The following is a 20,381-nucleotide window of genomic DNA, read 5'->3' on the forward strand; positions in this document are numbered from 1 at the left end:
ATTTTATCTGCACAAGAGAGGGAGGAGGAGGGAAAGGGCGATGCTATCCATGGCTCTGTATTTTAGCTGGAAAATCTTACATCTCATAGGCCAGAACTGGGTCTTGTGGCCTTGCTGAGTAGCAAGGGTGGCTGGAAAAGTGATTCCTTAGCTTCCCTAACTTTGAGCTGAGGAGGGGCGTGAGGGGAGAAGGAAGTTGGGAGTGAGTCCTGATTCAACAACCAGCAGGTTGTATCCAGTGCCCTGCTGACCGTCACATGGTGACGCAGCAGACGGGACAGGCCCACAGCCCAGTCTCCTTGTTCCCAGTCCTGAGCTCTTTTGCTAGCATATTTGATACATTTTGTAGTGGCTAGATTCCCAATAAATAGAACTGTCCTAGAGACTATCCTTCAGAGAGAAAAAACTCTTCATTGCATGTACTGAAATTAATCAAAATGCTAAGAGGTTGTGTCAAGAAAGCACTGGGCATGGTGGGAGCCAGAACCTCTGAGCTCTGCCTCAGGCTGGCTGGAAGTTTTGGAAAAGGTCCCCAGGTCTCTGTACTTATGAAATGTGATTAACCGGTTGGCATTGTTCATTAAATCCCCATTACATGTTTTGATACCTCTAGATGAAAGACCCAGTAGGAGGACAGTAGTTCCTATTAACCAATCACATGCTATGGGCGTGGGCTTATAACACAAGATATGTTTCAAATGTTGGGTGACAGAAACTTCCCACCATTCCTCCTGGCTAGGAGCAGAGCAGGGGACACTTACCGTGTTTCCCTGAAAATAAGACCTAGCTGGACAATCAGCTCTAATGCGTCTTTTGGAGCAAAAATTAATGTAAGATCTGGTCTTATTATATTATATAAGACCCAGTCTTATATTATAGTAAAATAAGACCTGGTTTTATATTAATTGTTGCTCCAAAAGACGCATTAGAACTGATTGTCCAGCTAGGTCTTATTTTCAGGGAAACACGGTAGAATAAGGAAGGAATGTAAACAGATCTCTCTATTATAGTTACCTTGCCATTATAAGGAAGCCTGGATGTGCACACCAGTCTTTTGAAGATAGAGAATGGACTCCACTCTCTCTGATTCCCACCTCTTGCTCTTTCCATGGGAGGCGCCAAAGGGGAGAAGCAGGCCCTGCCCACGGAGCCCACAGTGGGCACTTCCCCTTCTCCATCGAGCCTTCCTGGGGTGACTCCAGGTTACCCTGATCCTTCGCCTTCGTTCACACTTCAGGGTAGCATGTATACGGAATGTTTTAGCATTTAGTGGTATTGAAGTAAACTTTTTCATCCTTGTCTTATAAGCTGTGCCAGGGATGGGCACTGTTAGGGGGAAGCAACCTGAGGCTTTTCGGAACCCCTCAACCCCAAGGGCTAGCATCTGTCCAGACACATGACAAACACTCAATAAACATGAGCTGAACCTACGGGATGGATTGCCCTGGTTGGAGTTTTATTTCATGGTGCTTGGGAAACTAGGAGAGTGATTCCAAGATCAAGATGAAAGAAGCAGAAGCATCCCCCCCTCTGCAGAGGGCATGGTACAGTTCAGCGTCCCTGCAGAGTCCCCCACGGTCGGGTCACAGGCAAGTCCTGAGCTCAGCAAGATACTGACTTTGGGAATCCTATAACGGGAAAGGGCAACTCTGCAAAACTGGAAATGAAATTGCTTCAAGAAAAGGCAATTCTTAATGGGTAGGAAGAAAAAAGTGCAGCCCTGGTAGATGTGGGAACAGGATACTGAATCAGCTGAGAACGCCCAAAATATCATTGCAAAGAAAAGGAACATTTTTATTAGTTCACTTTTGGGATGTAAAAATAAATAAGTAAGCAGAAAACACATGGACTCACTTTACAGACAGCACGTTCATTACATAAAAGGAGCCCCTGAATGGTTCGGCACTTTCTGGCCGTCCCTGCTCGTCAGGGTCACTCCTGCGGACGAGTAAGCGATTCTTGGTCGTGTCTGTGGATCTGTCTGCATTTCTTGTGTGGCTATGAAGGAGCAACTGGGAATTCTGACAATTTGAGGTCGTTGGCCATAATGATGTGTCCTCCCTCTTGAAGCATAAGATCTTTTTAGTCTCCAGACACCTACGATGTCACTCTCTGTCACTCTCCTATGGCTTACAGATAGATGGGGTGGGTATTGCCCCGGAGGCTGAAGCCAAACTTCAATCATTTTTTTTTTTTAAGCCCTTTTTAAGCTTTTTTTTTTAAAAGCCCTTTCTAAATTCAAGCATCCAAAAACTCAACTTGGTTAGAAATGTAGGTGGCTTTGAATTATCAACACCACTTCAAGGAACTCTTCATGACTATGGCAACTAAGATCTCCTCCCCAGGACTTCCTCAGGCAGGTTCCCGTCTCCACGTCTCTAATTATTTCTTCTGTTCCCATCCATCACAAACGTACGATGGCGCTGGCATCAGAACTTCGTGTTCTTCCTGGTTGTCATAAAACGGATGATGCGCTTGCGGGCTCGATTGAAAAGTTGTCAGTATAAATAACACATAAGTTCACACTTTACATCATAGGGCCCATTCCTGATGGATCGGGCCCTGAGGGTGTGAAACATACAATACATCTTGGCACAAAAATGTTAAATAACTGTAATAAATTAATAAATACCTAAATTACTTAAATATTGAAATAGCAGTTGCAACCTGGAAATTATATAAATAAATTAACTGATTGTTTCAGTGGGCATTTGGCATTTAAATATAAAAATACAGAAAACACATCATTTAAAAAAAAGCAAATTAGGTAGAAAATATCTTTTGGGGTCTATTGTATCATGTCTTTTAAAATTTTTGCATCTATTCCACTTTTCCTCCAAGGTTTCGTCCTGGGAGTAGAACCTGAAAAAGAATGCCAAAAGTCTATGAGGATTAGAAATGCAGTAGCGAACCCTTCTTATTTCACACGACGTATTATCCGGGCAATTGGGTTCTGGGGATCCCCTGTTAGAAGGGTGCAGCCCTTATGTGGCCTAGGGTTTGGCTGGTACCTTGCTTACCAGAGGCTCTCTTGAGAGTTTTCTTAAAAGCATATCTGATCATGTCATTTCCTTGCTGAAAGCCCTTCAGTGCCACCCCCCACCCCCAGCCCCTGGATGAGGGTCTAATTCCTGGAAACAGCTGTAAGCCGCCCATGCTCTGACTCTTGGCTACCTCTCTCTCTTCTTTGCCTTTCCCTCTAGAAGGGCAGAACCTACGCCTGTTCTCTTTTTACTGCAATATCGCTGAGCCCAGCATAGAGTCTGGAACAATATGGGCATCAAACAGATATCTGTTAACGAACAAATATATTTTTCTGACTTTGGCGACTGTGCCAGGCACCCCATTCCCCATTTCCTCTCCTGCATGACCCCCACGCCCCAGCCCATTGTCCTGCACCCAGCTACGCTGAGTGTGCAGGTCTGGCCTGAGCCTTGCAGGATGGCTCACCTAACTGCAGGACACAGATGCCCACTCGCTCCAGGATGAGCTGTAGTAACGGTCCCGGGCCTGCACGTAGATCTTTGCATCCTTGTGGCACTTGACCCTGGCTGAGGTCTCGTCCACGAAGAGTCTATCTGTCTGCAAAAGAGAGGAAAATTTTTGGCAACACAGTCAGGAGATGCGCTGGGCACATTTCTGCAAAGCACATCTCCCAAAACAAGCACACCCTGGTTTTAGGGCACTACACTTGCCGCACGAGGGAGCGTGCATAGAACTTGCGCCACCTACTGACAGAAGCTCTAAGCACACGTGCAGCTTTTCTACTTGGCGAGTCCCGAGGGTGAAATTGGTCCAGCTTACATCTTTCTATTAATAGTACAGCTGCCTTCTCTGAAGGCCCCACGTGCACTCACCCAAGTACTAGGCCGACGGTGGGACTGGGACAGATTTGCTCTAGCTGTCCCCTGGATATTCAGCGAGACCGTACTCTGATCCTTTCATCAAACTTGATTCAAATCCAGGCATTGCTACTTATATAAGCTGTGTGACCACAGGAAGATGTCTTAGGCTGTCTGTGTCTCAGTTTCCTCATTTATAAAAAGAGGGGGCCCTAATAATGCCAGTCTCATAGAATTGCAAAAGTTAAAGATAATAATCATGTAAAACTCTCTAAAAAAGCAAAGTCTCTAGCCATGTAGAAAGCACTCAGTATCTTAAGTAGGGAAGATACCTATAAAGATTTTTAATAATATTTAGGTAAAATCAACTCCAGAATAGCCCCTGCAAAAAAACCCCAAAATTCTCAGGGAGTCACTGAATCACTGACTCTACCAGGTGCTAAATGCTATGCTGAATAAGGCCTTTATGTAGTGATTTTAAAACTGGGGTCCAAGGAGGCTAGGGCTGCCTCTGGGACCTTGGGATTTGTGATGCCAAGGCAAGAAAATGGGACAGCCATCATCTTAGCCTATGTAAATCCCGACACTCTGTTTAATAATTTCACAATATGTAGAACAGGTGAGAGTTATCCATTTTGGGTGAGACATAGCATTAAGGTTGTGTCATCTACTATACACACTCAGTCGAAACAATAATTTTAGGTTCCTGGAGCCCAGCTCTCCTATATCAGGACTGATTCTGAGTGCAAGAATTAATGATCAGCCACACTGGAGGTTGTATGGCTTTGTGTGTGGCAGTCTGAGTTTGTGTCCTGGTTCAGTCACTTCCTAGCTGGGTGACCTTGTGCAAGTCACGTAACCTCTCTGAGCTTCAATGTCTTCACAGTGATGTGGTGAGACTAATACTGCCTGTCTTTGTAGACTTACTGTGAGGATTAAGTGAGATATACATGTAAAATTCTTGGCACAGTTTCAGGCCCAGAGAAAGTGGTAAATAAACATTAGCTGTTATTGTCATCATTTTATCTTCTCCTTGATGTGGGCCTGCATACACCTGACCACAGAATATATTGCACATCTTACCTTTGTTTTCTTGTTCTTGCCTGGGACCTGAAGAGAAAAAGTCAAGGAGAAGTAGGAATGTGGGGTGCTCCAGGTGTCGGGATACTCCCAGCTGACCTCCACATGCCGGGAATTCTTTATTGGCTTCAACTGCAGGTTCTTGGGCAGGTCCGGTTTGACTGTGGAAGGAGATGAGAAACACCCTTTATTTTCCTAGTAGGGCTTTGGAGTAAGGTAGTTCTGGCTTGGATCCCACTTCCACCTTTGACCAGCGGTGAGTCCATAACCTGGTTACTTAACTTCTCTGAGCACCTGGTTGACAGACGTGAGGCACCCCTGCTGCTGGTGAGGCCGCCCTGGAGCCTGAAGAAAGCAATCCTCACCAGTTGTCATGTCCTTTATGGCTGAACCTGAGAGAGGCTCCGTATCCTTCCTGTCACCACACAATCAGATGGACCCTGGCAGTGGCATTACTTCTGTGCAGTGCTCAGAAGGAAATGCTCAGAGACAACGGGACCCTCACATCCGGGCTATTGGTGAAGGACCACCCTCTCTGTGGTCAGTCCTCCTCTTTGCGCTAAACTCGGAGCTGAGCCGAGCCTCTTGCTGCAGAGGAGGTGAGAGATCTTCCATTTAGTGTTCTTTCTTGTGTCTTTTCATGGCGTCTGGCCCTGGTTTGTCTTGTAGCAGTTACAGTCAGATTGTCTCTATGCTCATTCATTCATTCCTTCAATAAATGACAACGGAGCCAGTCCCTAGACTGTGCATGGAAAGCACCGCCGTGTCACAAAGACTGTCCTCAGGTAGCATACCGTCTTCTAGATGAGGGCAGGGCGACATTCTATGGCGTGTGCTTGGGCTCCTAGGCCCAGCACCGTTCCAAAGACCATAGCTCCTAGCAGATGCTTCACAAATATTCTTCCCTTAATTTCTAGCACAACTGACATCTTCTTTCATTTAGGACTTAGCTAAATCTCACCTCCTCAGGGAGACCTTCCTTGGCCACCCTACGTGGACCCCACCGCCCCCCATCCCACCCAGGGCAGCAGAAGTGTAGCCAAGAGCTTGCTTTTTTCAGTGGGGCACATCTGGGTCTGAATTGCTAGCGGTGAGATCTGGGGCAAGTCGCTAAACTGTTTTAAGACTCAATTTCCTCTTCTTTAAAATGCAGATAATAGTATCTACACTGTATGTTTTGGGGGGTGGGGTGGGTGCAGATAAAAGGGATAATGCATGTAAACCCGTTGCCCCAGTGCCTGGAGCGTTGTGAACATGCCATGAATGGCGTCTCTTTATTAAGCACATACAGAGTCAAGCAAACTCACTGATGTCCCTGATGAAGAAGCTGCTGGTGTAGTTTTCATACTTGAGCTTGTGCACAGCGTCCAGCACGACCTCTATGGGCAGTCTCTCCTCGGCAGCTGGGCAGGCACTGTCCTCCTGACACTCCACCGTGTATTTCTTGTACTCCCTGCCGTCCACTGTGACGCTCTCTGCTGAGAGTGTCACTGCTTCACACGTCACCCCTCGGGAGTCTGAGGAGCTGAAGTCAAAGACAGACATATCCTGGGTCACACATTTGCGGGCGAGCTCCTAGCAGTTATAACCGGCCGGCTGTCTGAGGACATTGTTTCTCGCACTGGTCTGATTTCTCCCCAGGGGGTAGAAACTGTCGCCCCGATGAGAACACGCTTTGCTTCAGAGTTAGTACAAATGTTTAGAAACAATTCGTCCCTTATATGCTTCTGGCCGAAATGAATCTGAAAAGTTTAGATCCAGAACCCCTGGTTACATCTCCTTATTAAAACGTTTGTTTCATTTTCCCCATTATTGCAAAATCAATACCTATTATAAAGAATTGAAAAGATAAAGATGCATAGAAAGGAAATGTATGTGCCTCTTTTAACCCTAACCTCACTCCCCAGATAAAAATACTTCATATCTTGTTTTATCCCACCACACCTTTCTCTAAGAATATTCAAAGCAGTCATATATACACACACATATATGCATACACACATATTTTGTCTGTATCCACACACATGGATTTTATTTTTTTATGAAACAGAATCACATTTTATGGAAACGGTTTTGTAACCATCTTTTCCCCATCTGAACAAATTATGGGGAGCGCTCCACGACAAACCATATAGATTGGGTTACTCATTTTGATGACTGCTTGCTAAGCCACAGTAGAACGTACCACACTTCACTTGACCTTTCCCCTGTGATTACCAAAAAGTCACAATGAACCTTTGCATTTATGTCTTTGTGCACTTACATAAGCATTTCTTTAGTAAGCATTTTCATCTTAAAGATGGAAAAGTAAGACCCCAAAGCTTACTCAGGTAAATAATGGCAAGGGCGGGATGATCACCTCGGGTTGGCTCCCTTATCTTAGATGATGAGAGAAGGAAGTCGCACAGAGGGGCTAACATAGGTCCTGTATCCACGGGGATTGGTTTCTTAGGGAAAGTCCAAGTGTATTGGACAAAAAGTGACTTTCAGATGAATGGTGTCAGCAGAAGAAAAAAGGAGTTGAAGTGGCTCTGGGAAATTTTCTAGCGGCCTCAGAGTTTTGGAGTTGGCTTCAGGGCTTTCAAGGTCTATGCCCTAGAGCTCTTGTTTCTATTTTTCGAGGTGCAGTTTTGGCAAGTCATTTGTTGCTTCACTTTCTCCTTTTATCTCTCCCCGTGGTGCTATGAGCCTTAATGAAGCCTCTCCAGGCAGTTTGGATGAGTGGGTTCAAACACGGCAGAGGCTATTCTGAGGACCCGATAATATCCTGCTCTTATGCATACGTTTGTTCAGGCAATTAGATTAAATCTCCACGTTCTTTCTCCAATTTAGGCAAAGGAAGGGGGGCGTTGAAAAAATATAGGGTTGACTTTGTTTCCTCCCTTATCATTAACTGATAGGCCATTGCTAGGTCACCCTATTTTCTTAATGAAATAGCAAAATGCTGAGAAAGCAGAGTGATTTCACTTACCCTCTGCTGCTTTTGATGTTGAATGTTAAATCCGTACTGATTGCCGTCAGCCACCAGCAGGTAAAATGACCAGAATAATTCTTGGCCTCACATTTTAGAAAGGTCTTACTTTTGGGCTCTGGATTTGAAAAGAACAAAAATTCAACATTTCGGGTTTGTTTTTTTTTTTTTTTTTTGAGAAAGATTTTGATTGTGATTAATCTCATGCCCCCAAATGGTATCAGAGTGAAGATCTTCCATTAATTTCCTTGAAAAATGCTGCTGCTCCCCCGGCAGGCAGTTCAGTGAGAACTGGGAATGTCCCAACAGCATGCTGACTCTGTACAGCATATTACACACCTGGCACACTGGAGGGGGGTATGAATTTTTTTCAAGGCTATTACCCCTGTGCTGGGTTATGCACCATATATGTTCGTTAATTTCCATTAGCCTCCCAATAATATCGCTGTTATTTAAAGAGGATCTCAGGAAAAGCATCAAACTCACCACAAACCTGTCTTAACATGAGATTTTGAAGGTAGATAACCCAAAATGTCTAGTAAAGGAAAACCAAATCAGAGGAAAATGTAGGTTCCGAGTGGTTTCTGTAGGGGACTTGATTACTTCATTAACTATACTAATCATGTCTTGCCTTTTACATTTTTAATTTTTGTATCTCTTATGGAGCAAAAGAAAAAACTGGCACTGTCCAAGGGAATGGACTTACCTTTCTGGTCCTTTAAAATGTCAGTGGACCAAATCTCGTCTTCCATTTTGTGAATCAGCAGGAGAAAACGGCTCAGGACCTCGCCTCCTTTGCGACAGGTGTACTGTCCAGCATCTCCAAACTCCTTGACTTGGATGGTCAAGGTTTTGCCAGAGCCTAAGACCTCACTGCTTTGGTCTGAGGTCCAGGTGATGCCGTCTTCTTCAAGGGTATTGCAGGTGAGTGTCACCATTTCACCATGGGCATCGGGGTGCCAATCCAACTCTACGACGTAAACTGGAGAGCACAGAGAGTGGAGAACCGGACGATAAGCTCCATGAACTCTGGGACTGTGTTGTTTGAACCACCTGGGCCTTTGCACTGCCAAAGCACGACCTTGCTCATAACAGCAAATGCTTGCTGCGATGACCTCAGAGCATTGGGCCTCACTTGGGCTCAAAGTCATGGAAGAAAGAAGCAAAGAGCTTTATAAATGCCATTGACTCATTAACTGGCAGAGTGCCCTTAGTAATTCACCTCTGATTCGGTGGTAGATGAGGAAAGCCTTGATATACTGAAAAATGCAAACACCACAAGACTCTTTGCTGAATGCCTGGTGGAGATAAGAAACTTCCAGCACAATTTCAGTCTCATAGGGAATAAGGCAGGGCACAGAATGTCAAGAAAGACTGACCAGGACTGAAATTCTGGCCCCACTAGCTGGCTGGAGGATTTGGAGAAAAGTACTTAATCATCCGGAGCCTCAGTTTCCTCGTCTGTGAAATGGCAATAATAATAGTATCCATTTTGTAGGTTTGGCTCTGAGGATTAAATGAAGAAAAGCGTATAAAACACTTAGCACGGTGCCTGCCTCAATAAACTCAGTGTTAGTTGTTAGTGTTATTCACAGACCAAAGGGTCCGACCGTTGCATTGCACAGAAAAACTGTCTTAATTTTCCATGGAGATTTTAGGATTTAGTTCCTACTGCATGAAGTTCACCAATGGAAATTTTCATGCTCTCTGTATTTTTTAAAGCTATTTTACACTCTTAATGAGGCAACTGAGTAGGTCTTAATTTATAGAGGAGGGTACTGAGACCAGGAGACTCAGCAAGATTACACATTTAGTCAGATGCACAAGACCTGTATCTCAGACTTTCTGTCTCCTCGGCTTTGCATCGGGTCCCTAATACCAGTATCTAAACTGGCAAGGGAGGAATGGCTTGGTATATAGTATTTCAGAAAGGGTGTCACAGCAAAGCTTCACTCAGGTGTCAAGTATTAATTAAATCGAATTGTTTAATGCAGTGGCTCTCAAACCATGATCATCGAACTACCACCAACAGCACCACCTGGAATCTGCTAGAAATGCAAATTCTCAATTGCTGAACCAGAAGCTTTAGGATGGGCCCAGTGATCTGGTTTTTATGCTCTCCAGATAATTCGGATGCCTGCTGTGAGAGTCACAGAGGTTAAGTGCCTGTCTCTCCGAGTCACATACGTCTGGGTTTATGTTCAGCTCTGGCTCCCACACTAGACCGTGGCCTTGGGCAAGACATGCAATGACTCTAAGCTTTGGCATCACCTTCTTTAAAATGCACAAAATATTAGAACTCGCTTCAGAAGGTTGACATGTGGACTATACAAGCTAATTCATATAAGAGCTTGCTCAACACAGTGCCCTCAATTGCTCTATAACTGGTGGCTCTTGTCGTGGGCATCCAAACATAAAGCATCATGAAATATAAAGTTCTCACTTCATATCAAAGGGATTTGTAACTCCTGAATGGGTAACTAAGACAAGAGGTAAAAAGCATTTGGGGCCCAACTCTTTGGACCTGATAGCTGCACTGACATAACACCACATGGCACCTTTGGCTTTCTCGAGTTTTAATTTGTCCTGCTGGCAACTGAACAGTCATAAGTGAGACTCAGAAGCCCTAAAGGACCCCTTGGCCAAGGGTGGGTAAAAACAATTGCTGTGCTTGGCTTCATCTCCTCATCCTGTCTCCAAAGTCATAAGCCCTGTCAGGGTTTCTCACATTGACTTTCTGTAGTTTCTGTGGTTTACCAAATCAGAAGTAACTAAGGGATGACTGCAAGGGCCAAGGTTCCTGAACTCACTGAAAACCCCAGGTTGGCAGGGATGTGACATAATCATTGGGCTCTGGCCTTTGCCTTTATTCAAGGAAAGGTCTAAAGTCTGCAACCCATGTGGGGCAGAGGAACGAGGGCTGGGTTATTGTCTCCCCCAAATTATTAAGTATGGAGGAATAGCCCGAAATTTCTTTTAGGTATCCGTTTCGGTGCTTATCAAGAGATTATTTCTGGTCATCAACTGAAATGTCTTCAGTTTTAATTTACACCTATCTCTTCTTCCTCAGTTCTCCGAGGACACAGAAAACAATTGCTTCATGTCCTTCTTGTAAAACCTCCTTCAATACTTCAGCGCACAGGCTTTGACGAGAGACAGAATTGGAATCAGGTGCCTCTTCCACCCTTACCTGGTATCTGAAATTGGGTAAGTTACCTAATCTCTGTAGCCTCTATTTTCAACATCTGTATAATGGCATAAAGCAGCCCCTATTTCCTCTGGTTGTTGTGAGAATTAAATGAGATACTATGCTCAATGAATATTAAGTATTATTATACAATTAGAGACAGGATTGTCAACAGTATTATGTTGGCTTCAATGAGAAACATCTGAGGGTCTCAGGAACAACTAATAATAAGTTAGTACAGTTAATAATCCATATAGAATGTATCACTTTGTAATCCCTGGTTTACAATTGAGGAAACTCAGGCTCCGAGGTGACGCTGCTCAAGGTCACATAACCAATAAGTGGCAGAATCAGCCTTATGAACCCAAGTCCACATGAGTCTAAGTGCTATGCTTTCCCCAAAGTGCTTGGTCAGAGGTAAGTCATCTTGGTGCCAACTAAGGAGGTGATACTGTGTGGTGGAGTGGGAAATGATTGGGACATAGTTGCTATAGTTTTCAAATCTTTCGCTTGGGAATTTTAATCACATGATACAGTTGGTTTTTAGTAATACTGGCAAAGTCTGTATCTCTTTTTCCACCATGGTCCACAAAAAGCTCCCTCTCTTGTCATCTAATGTGAAAGCCAAACAGTACAGGCACCATCGATAGTGAGAGAAGGGCATGTGGTCAGTGTTTCCCCAGCGTGATGGTTCTCACTAGGAAACCCCAATGCATGCTTGCTCATCTCACTCTGACTTCCCTCCAGGGGCTGCCTGAGAGTCCTGGCCTACGTCTGGCCTCTAGAGAGAATAAGGAGAGTCTGGTTACCATCTTTCTTCAGTTCCCATATGGCCACGAGGGGCGATGCCAGAAAAACCAGGGAAAAACAGGAGAGGACCAACTGCTGCTGAAGCATCTATAAGGGGGAGAGAAAAAGAGGAGAAGGAGGAAAAGAGAAAGAAGAGGGAAAAGAGGAGAGAGAATGTCAGTAATTATTCAGTTACCTTTGGAAACCGTATTCACATTCTATGCACATTATCTTTAATCTCTATTTTCCTCTTTCTTCTCCTCACTGTCAGGTTAACACTAAGGGAATTACAGGAGACTTTATACTAGTCTCCCAGTAAGAACATCTCCACGTAGAGAACCACAGACTATCTGAGGTTGAAAGGGACCTAAGGCCAGCCTTCTGATATAATCCTCTTATTTTTAAGATGAGAAACGTAAGGCTCAGAGAAGGACCATGACTTGTCTGGATCAACATTCAGAAGTTATTTACTTGGTACTTACTATGTAAAGGGCACTGAGCTAGTGCCGTTGAGAGTAAAATAGGTTTTTACACGGATCCTGCCTTTTAGGAGCAAATATTTCCATTCAGCAAATATTTATTAAGTTAGTGTGTTAAACGCCTACCCTCCAGTTGGGAAGATAAGCTACACACTTGTGTCACTGCAGCACAAGGCAGTATGTGCAGTGACCCCCAGGGTTGAAGGACTTGGTTTGGGGAGGAAAAGGTAATATAGAGGCAGTCTTTCAAATTCTGGGAACGACCTGGTCCCTAGACCTTGTTGGAGGGATTTAGTTTCTCTTCTTGTTTAGAGTGTAATTGCTCCAAAGTCAAACATTACTCTCTCTCACATAATGTAACCTGGTGGTTCTCAAACTTGAGCATACGTCAGAATAACCTGGAAGCCTTGCTAAAACACTAATTGCTGAGCCCCACCCCAAGTCTGACTCAGCAGGTCTGGGGGTGTGGCCTGAGAATCTGCATTCCTGAAAGGTTTACAGGCGAAGCTGAGTTGCTGCTCCTGGGACCGCACTTTGAGAACCACCGGTTTAACCCATGTTCAGGTTCCCGAGCCCCTAACAAAAACAAGGTGTTCTTTGGGAGAAGTCCATAAAATACTGACATACCCACCATGAAATAATGAAATGCATAATTTTGTAATAAATCAGCCACTATCTTATATTGGAATTCGGTCTAAATTAGTATCCCAGATTTATGAAAATCTTCAGACTGTGAAAATTTTACCCCATCTGTGAATTAGGTAGAGATGATTATTGTTTAATTTCAGTCTGAAACACCTCCATCCATCTCAGAGAGCACCCATGCTGTGCAGAAACATGGTTCCAGAAACCACTGTCTAAATCACATGAAGAACGAGACTCAAAATTGTCAGCCCAATTCCTTCAAAATGATCATCCCATGATTGGGGTGACTGAATATTGACAAATAGCAGCTTTGTCAGAATGGCTGACAACCCCCAAGGTTACTCCTAGGGGGAACCTTGCCATGTACTTTATTCCCTTAGATTACAGAGGTTGAGCGTGGCAGAGACAGGACTAGAAGTCAGGCCTTTCCATACGTTGTCAGCACTCCTGTCAGTGCAGCATGGAGCTTTCAGGGGCACGTCTATCAGTTTAGTCCAAGTTATGACTGGAGCAAAGTACTAGTTGCCACAGAGCATCAAGCAGATGTGGGCTTCAATTCTGGTCCTACCACTCACTAGTTGTATGATGCTGGCCAAATTGCTCTCTGAGCTTCCGTCTTTCCATCTATAATAAAATGGATGTAACATAGAGGCAATCTTTCAAATTCTCGCTGCTGTTGGGAGACAACATATTTCAAGGTTGTTGGGAGAATGCAATGAGATGACACAGTATAGAAGGCAACCAATAACATATTAACTTACACCTATGGAAGAAAGAGATAAAGGAAAAATATGGTATCTCTGTTTCGTATACAATGGATAGACAAAAAGGGAAATGCCATAGAGGTACTGCAATTACACAGGCCTGTGAAACCCAGATGTCAGTGCTCTGGGGAGGGAAATGACAGAGATTCCTGGCATCTCCTGTCGATACCTTTACTCCCTTAATATTGGGTTTTCCCCTTGGCTATGTGCCCAACACTTCCTCTCTGAGCCTCAGATGTATTTGAGAATTTCAGGTGAACTGCACTTGAGGATCAAGGGAGACCTGGTGATGGTTCCCATTTTGGTATCATGTACATTTCAAACCACAGAACACTGGCAGGGAGTGGAGATGGTTTCCCCTTCATGAAACCCAGGAGACATCAAAAAGTGGGCAATATGTAGTTATTCCATGGTTCGCTAGACCAGCTGGTAGCAGGGAGCTGTATCCCGCAGCCCACATTGCCCTGGCACGCTAAATTTGAGAGTCTTGAGAGTTAAAACAATTTTTTTAATGTAATTTCATAGGTTTTCTAAACTCTTGAAACCCTTGTTAAGGGGCACAGGGAGCCCCGGGCTTGTGGTATATTAAGGCTCCCTAATGCTGGTGCCAACATGGGTATGACAATGACACTTGGTTGGGTGTCTCTTTTTCAAGTTTTGCTTTTTAATTAGCAAAGAGAAGTATTATTTAAAAATAAAGAGACATAGTCACAGAAGGCATGGGTGGCACATACAAAGGGTCCCAGTTCTCGAGCCAGGCAGGACCTGCACTGGCATCCCATCTCTGCCACTCATTAGTTGTGTGACTCTGGACAACTCACTTGTTAAGCCTCACACTCTTAATCTGTAAAATGGGCATCCTGTTGTGGTGAGGAGTTAATGATATCAGTCATGTAAAGTATCCAGCATGGTGCCCAAAGGAGGTCAGGACTCCAGACGCTTTGCTCTCACAGAGCCCCATCTCTCCTTCCATAGCACTTTCTACAGTTGCAGTAATGTGGCTACTTCTTTAATGTATAGTTACTTCCCTTCCGCACTGAGATCTCTGGTGGCAAAGATCATGTCTGTCCTTTACACTGTATCCCAGACTCTAGACTAGAGGGATTTCATTAATTATTAGAAAAATGAATGAACGTACAGAAATCAAAAAATTCCAGATGCCAGTAAAATGAACTCTAAGAGGCTGCCCAAATTCTTTCTAATATCTTGAAATTCCTTATTTGAAACAAAGTGGGCCATCAGCTGTGGTTTGGTAATCTCTTTGTTGGAATGATACTTTAATCTGATCATTATTTTTTTAACCTGAAGATTGTTGCACACGATTTACCTGGACAAGTATAAGACAGCAGTACAGTGAAGATTATCTGTTTTTCTTCTCACAGATTTTACAATTCTTCAGAAACTAGTTTTAAACACTACAGTTGCTTTCCCTTTTTTAAGTGGGCCCAAGTTAGTTAATCCAAAAGAACTGACAACCCAGCTATCACTCTGATTGATAAACGCATCACAAATATGGGAGCAAGTATGCTCTATAACATTCAGTTATGAGGTGAAAGTATAAATTAAATGGTTTGTTGAATTCATTCTTACTTAATGAATGAAAGGCTTTAAAAAAGTTTACAACACTAAAGGCAAGCAACACTCTATATAATCTTTAACTGATGGCCATTCATACTGAGGAACATGCTTTTATATACATACTACTTTTAAACAAGATAAAACAAATCTTTCTATAAAGTGTGAATTCATTCACAGACCTTGGTATATAATTATTATTAGCTGACTTTCTAAATTAATACTTTATACATCAGTCCCCCAAATACTGACTTTTCAGCAGCAGGTAAGTCATCAGGTACGCTTCTAAAAATCCACCCATGCCACGACGTCAGGTGCAGGAATAGCACACGCAGGGTGCGGGCCTGTGGAAGGGGCGGCCGGGGCTATGGAAGTGCTTACCTTGTTTCTGGCCAAACTGCCGAATTCACTGGGTCCGAAACCGTTGTTTCTTCTTCTTCTTCTTTTCCTCTTGCTGCTGTTGCTGCTGCTACTACAGCTTATATACTCTACTCCTACCAAGATTTCTGATGGAAACTTAAACTAGAAACTGACTTGTTCCAAGTTGCAACACTGAAAACAAGTCTCAAAACCTTCTGGGGGAATTTCAAGAAGTTCCTTTTTTTTTTTTTTTTTTTTAAGTGTGTATCAATAATGCTGAGGGAGCATAGCATCAAAATCCCAGGTAATGAACTAAGAGGAAATGACTTTTGGGTGGGGAAAAAGGAAGGAGATGGGATGCTGTCTTCTTTGGGTTGACATCATGGCCAAGGTCCTTAGAGACAGCAGTAAGCAGCCTCCCTGGGCTCCAGGGATTGAAGAAGGAAGGCCAAAGAGAGGTCACAACGAAGGCCGAGGTCACACAGGAGGCTGAGTTCAGGCCAGGGTGGGGCAACTGTAAACTAGAAGGCCCCAAAGCAAAATCTGTGGTTCTCCTGAGGTCAGAGGGCAAATGGTGTAGTATATCTGGGGTACCCTCCCCTACATTATTCTTTTAACATACGGATTTCAGAAACATACTAACTACTACCCATTGTGGCTCCACGCAACACACACACACACACACACACACACACACACACACACACATAAACACACATACACACTAATTACCACCCATTGTGGCTCCACGCAACACACACACACACACACACACTAATTACCACCCATTGTGGCTCCACGCAACACACACACACACACACACACACTAATTACCACCCATTGTGGCTCCATGCAACACACACACACACACATACACACATACACACACATACACACTAATTACCACCCATTGTGGCTCCACGCAACACACACACACACACACACACTAATTACCACCCATTGTGGCTCCACGCAACACACACACACACACACTAATTACCACCCATTGTGGCTCCATGCAACACACACGCGCGCACATTTATACAGACACAGCTCTGGGGAGATAATGAAAATGTGTGTACTACTACTAAGACTCAAATGTGTAAAGAAATATGGCCTATACTCATAGATGTTCGCTCCTAGACAGATGGGAGCAGAAAGTGAAATATCCACAGGCAGGCAGAGACAACCCATGCCACACTCAAAGCATACCTGGGCACCCAGAGTATACCCTCATACTCATTTGCACACACATCTAGGAGCTCTACGCAAATGCACAGAACTAGACGAATTAACTAGAAATTCCGCTAGGAATTTAACATTAATTACTACGAGAGGTGCAAATGTGTGCACCGGTGTTAGACACCCCCACCCCATCTGCACACGATCCGAACACCTACACCAAGTACCGGCCAACAGACGCGGGATGTACGCGGAGCTGCCCGCAGAGGGCGCTGCTGCGAGGCGGTCCCCGTGCGGCGACCCTGCTCTGGGAGCTCACTGAGAGCGGGCGACTTGTCTATCGCAGTGCCCGGCTCCCCGTCCCTGTTGCGAGGGGAAGTTCCTGGGCCGGGCCAGGCCGAGTTTCAGGACGACTTAGATTTCCCTGCTAACTTTCCTCACAGTCTCAGTGAGGAGTAAACGGGAAACCCAAGCGACAGCAGCGGAGCTTCCCAGCCGCAAACTTCCTCTCTCCCTTAGTCCCCGCCGCGCGAGGGCGGGGCCACTTCACAGGCCGTCCCACTGGTGATCCAACCTGTGCTCTGGCTTGGGCGGAGATTGTGCCTAAAGGGTCAGAGATCCTTCGCCCATCTCCTCTGTCCTGTAAGTCTCCCCAAACTTTGTCTCCTGGGCTTCAAGTGAAACGGAAGTTCTCATATTACACAAGAAAGCAAAACATACTGTATCCAAGATGCATACGCGTATATGGTTAAGTGAGCAAAGCTGGTTGCTTTGTATGTTGGTTATATACCATTTGTGTGTGTGTGTGTGTGTGTGTGTGTGTGTGTGTGTGTGTGAGTGTGAGTGCACATGCGCTTTTTACAGTAGGCATCCCTGGGGAGTATAGCTAGATGGTGATGGAGAGAAGGTGGCCTTTCTACAGTTTGCTTTTGTTGTTATTGAACAGTTGACCCTTGAACAGCAGGGGATGGGAAGGGGTGGGGGTGAAGGCGGTGTTAGGGGCTTCGATGTCTCCCCTCCAGTTGTATAGCTTTTGACTCCCCCCAAACTTAATTACGGTTGGCTCTCAGTATCTGTGGGAGATAGGTTCCAGAACCCCCGTGAATACCAAAATCCATGGGTGCTCAAGTCCCTTATACAAAATGGTATAGAACCATGCATACAGCTGGCCCTCTGCACCCGAAGATTCCCAACCGCTGAAGGAAAATACTGGTTTTGATGGAAACAGACAAATACCCAGGGCCGACTGTTATGAAAAAAGTCTGAGTATATGTGGATTCGTGCAGTTCAAACCCATGTTGTTCAAGGGTCAACTGTACATTATACACACACTTACTAAAATATGGATCAGCTTGGAGGAAGGGGTTCTTTCTGTAAAAATGTATTCATTCCCCCCCCAATATCATCAAAGATTACTGAACAGAAAACATAATATGAAATTGACATGAAATAGTTTCACTAATTCATTTATAGTCGCTGCACCACTACAGACAACCCCTTCTGTACCCCCCCCCATAAATACATACATTGCACATAAAATAAGACAAAAACATTTCATTAATGTGTTCATAAAGGCATCTTCAAACTTAAAAATATTGATCTGGAACATAGAATCTAAGTAAAAATAGTATGCTAGTTATACGAAGGAGGCTTCAAGGTAAGCCCCTGGCCCCCCTTATTCATTCAGATTGCAGCCCCCAGGGCCAGTCCTATACGAAAATCATGGGGCTACCACTGTTTACCTACACCAAAGACAAGTAGTAGGTGTTTAAGAGTGCGGCATCTGGAGTGAGTGACCTGGATTCTAGCACTTGCTCTGCAAGTTATTTGAATTCTTGAAACCCTAGTCCCCAAATCTGTGAAATGGGATTAATAATAGTACTGATCATAGGTTTGTTGTGAAGATTAAATGAGATATGATATACAGCACTTAGCATTCTGACTAAGTGCTTAATAAACGGCTGTTTTATTCTATTGGTTTACCCTGCCTGTCCCAGTGAGCTTTTGGTGGCTCACTAGGGGAAATTGAAGATGATAAGTGGTGTGAAAGAAGAGAAAATTAACGTGAGGAGCCAGGAATAGCGCTCCTAATAGTCCTCTCACCATGAAACCACATGGCTACAGCTGAGCCACTAATTTGACTCCGAGCATACAGGTAATAAGGTGAGAAAGAAGAACCTGCACCTGCCCCATCAGACTGACTATTTTGATGAGTCTAGTTCACCCACAGAGGAAGTAGTGCTTGTACTTTATGTGCACATAAGAAGAAAATTCAGGTTCTTGGGCCTCATCCTTCGAGACCGTGTTTCACATTCGGGGGTGAGGGGCTCTAGAACCTGCATTTTAACAAGCTTGCAGGTGATTCTGATGTGGTGACTCTGGCTTGCTCTTTGAGACATGCTGTACAGCCCTTAAGCTCCACTGCCTGGGGATGCATCCTACACCTTACTTAGCACTGGGAACCCCACAAGGCCAGCCAGCACTCTGGCAGTATCCCCTGAATGCCCACTGTCATGATTTCACAGAAGAGCTTAATCGCCTTGGCCCACTTCATAACCCAAACCTTGACCCCAGACAAACTGAACCAAAGCCCATGATCTCTCTGTGGCTCTTCCTATGGGAAACGAAGGTCTGCTGACAAATAGCAGGTGTGCTGAGCTTTAAGATGTAGTGGGATCCCCCTAGAAACTGAAAATGACTTGAAGAATTTTTTGATCACAAAACCTTATTTTTTTTCCAGAAGAATGCTCCAAGCTTCTCATACAAGTTTCAAATAAAGGGGAAGCCATATATAGTCTTTAAAATGGAAATATTTTAAAAAGTATAGCAGCAATACATACATGCATACTATTGTAAAAACTTCAAACAATACAATATACATCAAATAAATAGTTGACGCCCTGATTCACATGGCTCCTAGAGATCACTATTGCCAACATTTCAGTGTATATTCCTGCAGAGTCTGTTCCCAATCCTTCTCTATGTATTTATATCTATTTATCTAGCTAGATAAATGGAATCATTATACATACATACATATATGTACATATATGTGTATCTATGTATATATGTGTATATATGTATATATGTATATATGTATATGTGTGTGTGTGTGTGTGTGTGTGTGTATATATATTCTTCTGCAAATTACTCGTTTCTCACAGTAGTCTGCTTTCCGTCCAGTGGCTTCTTGTGCTTGCTAAAGGTCATTGGGGATATTGTATCTGGATCAGTTAAGGTGCTTTAGGCTTTGCTCTCCCGCTAGCTTCTCTCAGGCCCACAAAACGGCTCCACAATTCCAGGTATCAATCCACACAGAACAATATCTAAGATAACAAAAGACCATCTTTTCTTGGGTGTCTCTCTTAGGAGCAAAGAATTTGTCCCAAAGCTCCATAGTCTTCTCATGTCTCCCTGGTTACCCATAAACTGGTCACCGAGATGGAGAATGGACTTACAGTGTGTTAGACACGTGAGGTGTGTCCCTGAGCTGTGGAGAGGATCATT

The 20,381-nt window shown here is 44.1% G+C and overlaps 1 protein-coding gene across 1 annotated transcript; it reads right to left on the reverse strand.

The window, feature by feature from the left end:
* Positions 1-1,768: 1,768 nt before the first annotated feature.
* Positions 1,769-16,416, reverse strand: IL12B (interleukin 12B). Its single transcript, XM_019740047.2, has 8 exons — positions 15,714-16,416; positions 11,890-11,977; positions 8,600-8,875; positions 7,894-8,011; positions 6,230-6,447; positions 4,926-5,083; positions 3,451-3,582; positions 1,769-2,862 (listed from the first exon to the last, which is right to left on the reverse strand). Exons 2-7 carry the CDS (start codon positions 11,975-11,977, stop codon positions 3,451-3,453), a joined length of 990 nt encoding a protein of 329 aa, XP_019595606.2. The 5' UTR covers positions 15,714-16,416; the 3' UTR covers positions 1,769-2,862.
* Positions 16,417-20,381: the final 3,965 nt, after the last annotated feature.

Source organism: Rhinolophus sinicus, linkage group LG10, assembly GCF_036562045.2.
Source record: "Rhinolophus sinicus isolate RSC01 linkage group LG10, ASM3656204v1, whole genome shotgun sequence".
Classification (NCBI taxonomy): domain Eukaryota; kingdom Metazoa; phylum Chordata; class Mammalia; order Chiroptera; family Rhinolophidae; genus Rhinolophus; species Rhinolophus sinicus.

Coding starts and splice junctions, on each gene's coding strand:
- IL12B (XM_019740047.2), bottom strand. CDS start 11,977: ATGCTTCAGCAGCAGTTGGTCCTCTCCTGTTTTTCCCTGGTTTTTCTG. Junction 6,448..7,893: donor AACATCAAAAGCAGCAGAGG/GTAAGTGAAATC, acceptor CTTTGACTTCAG/CTCCTCAGACTCCCGAGGGG. Junction 5,084..6,229: donor CTTCTTCATCAGGGACATCA/GTGAGTTTGCTT, acceptor CTCCTTCCACAG/TCAAACCGGACCTGCCCAAG.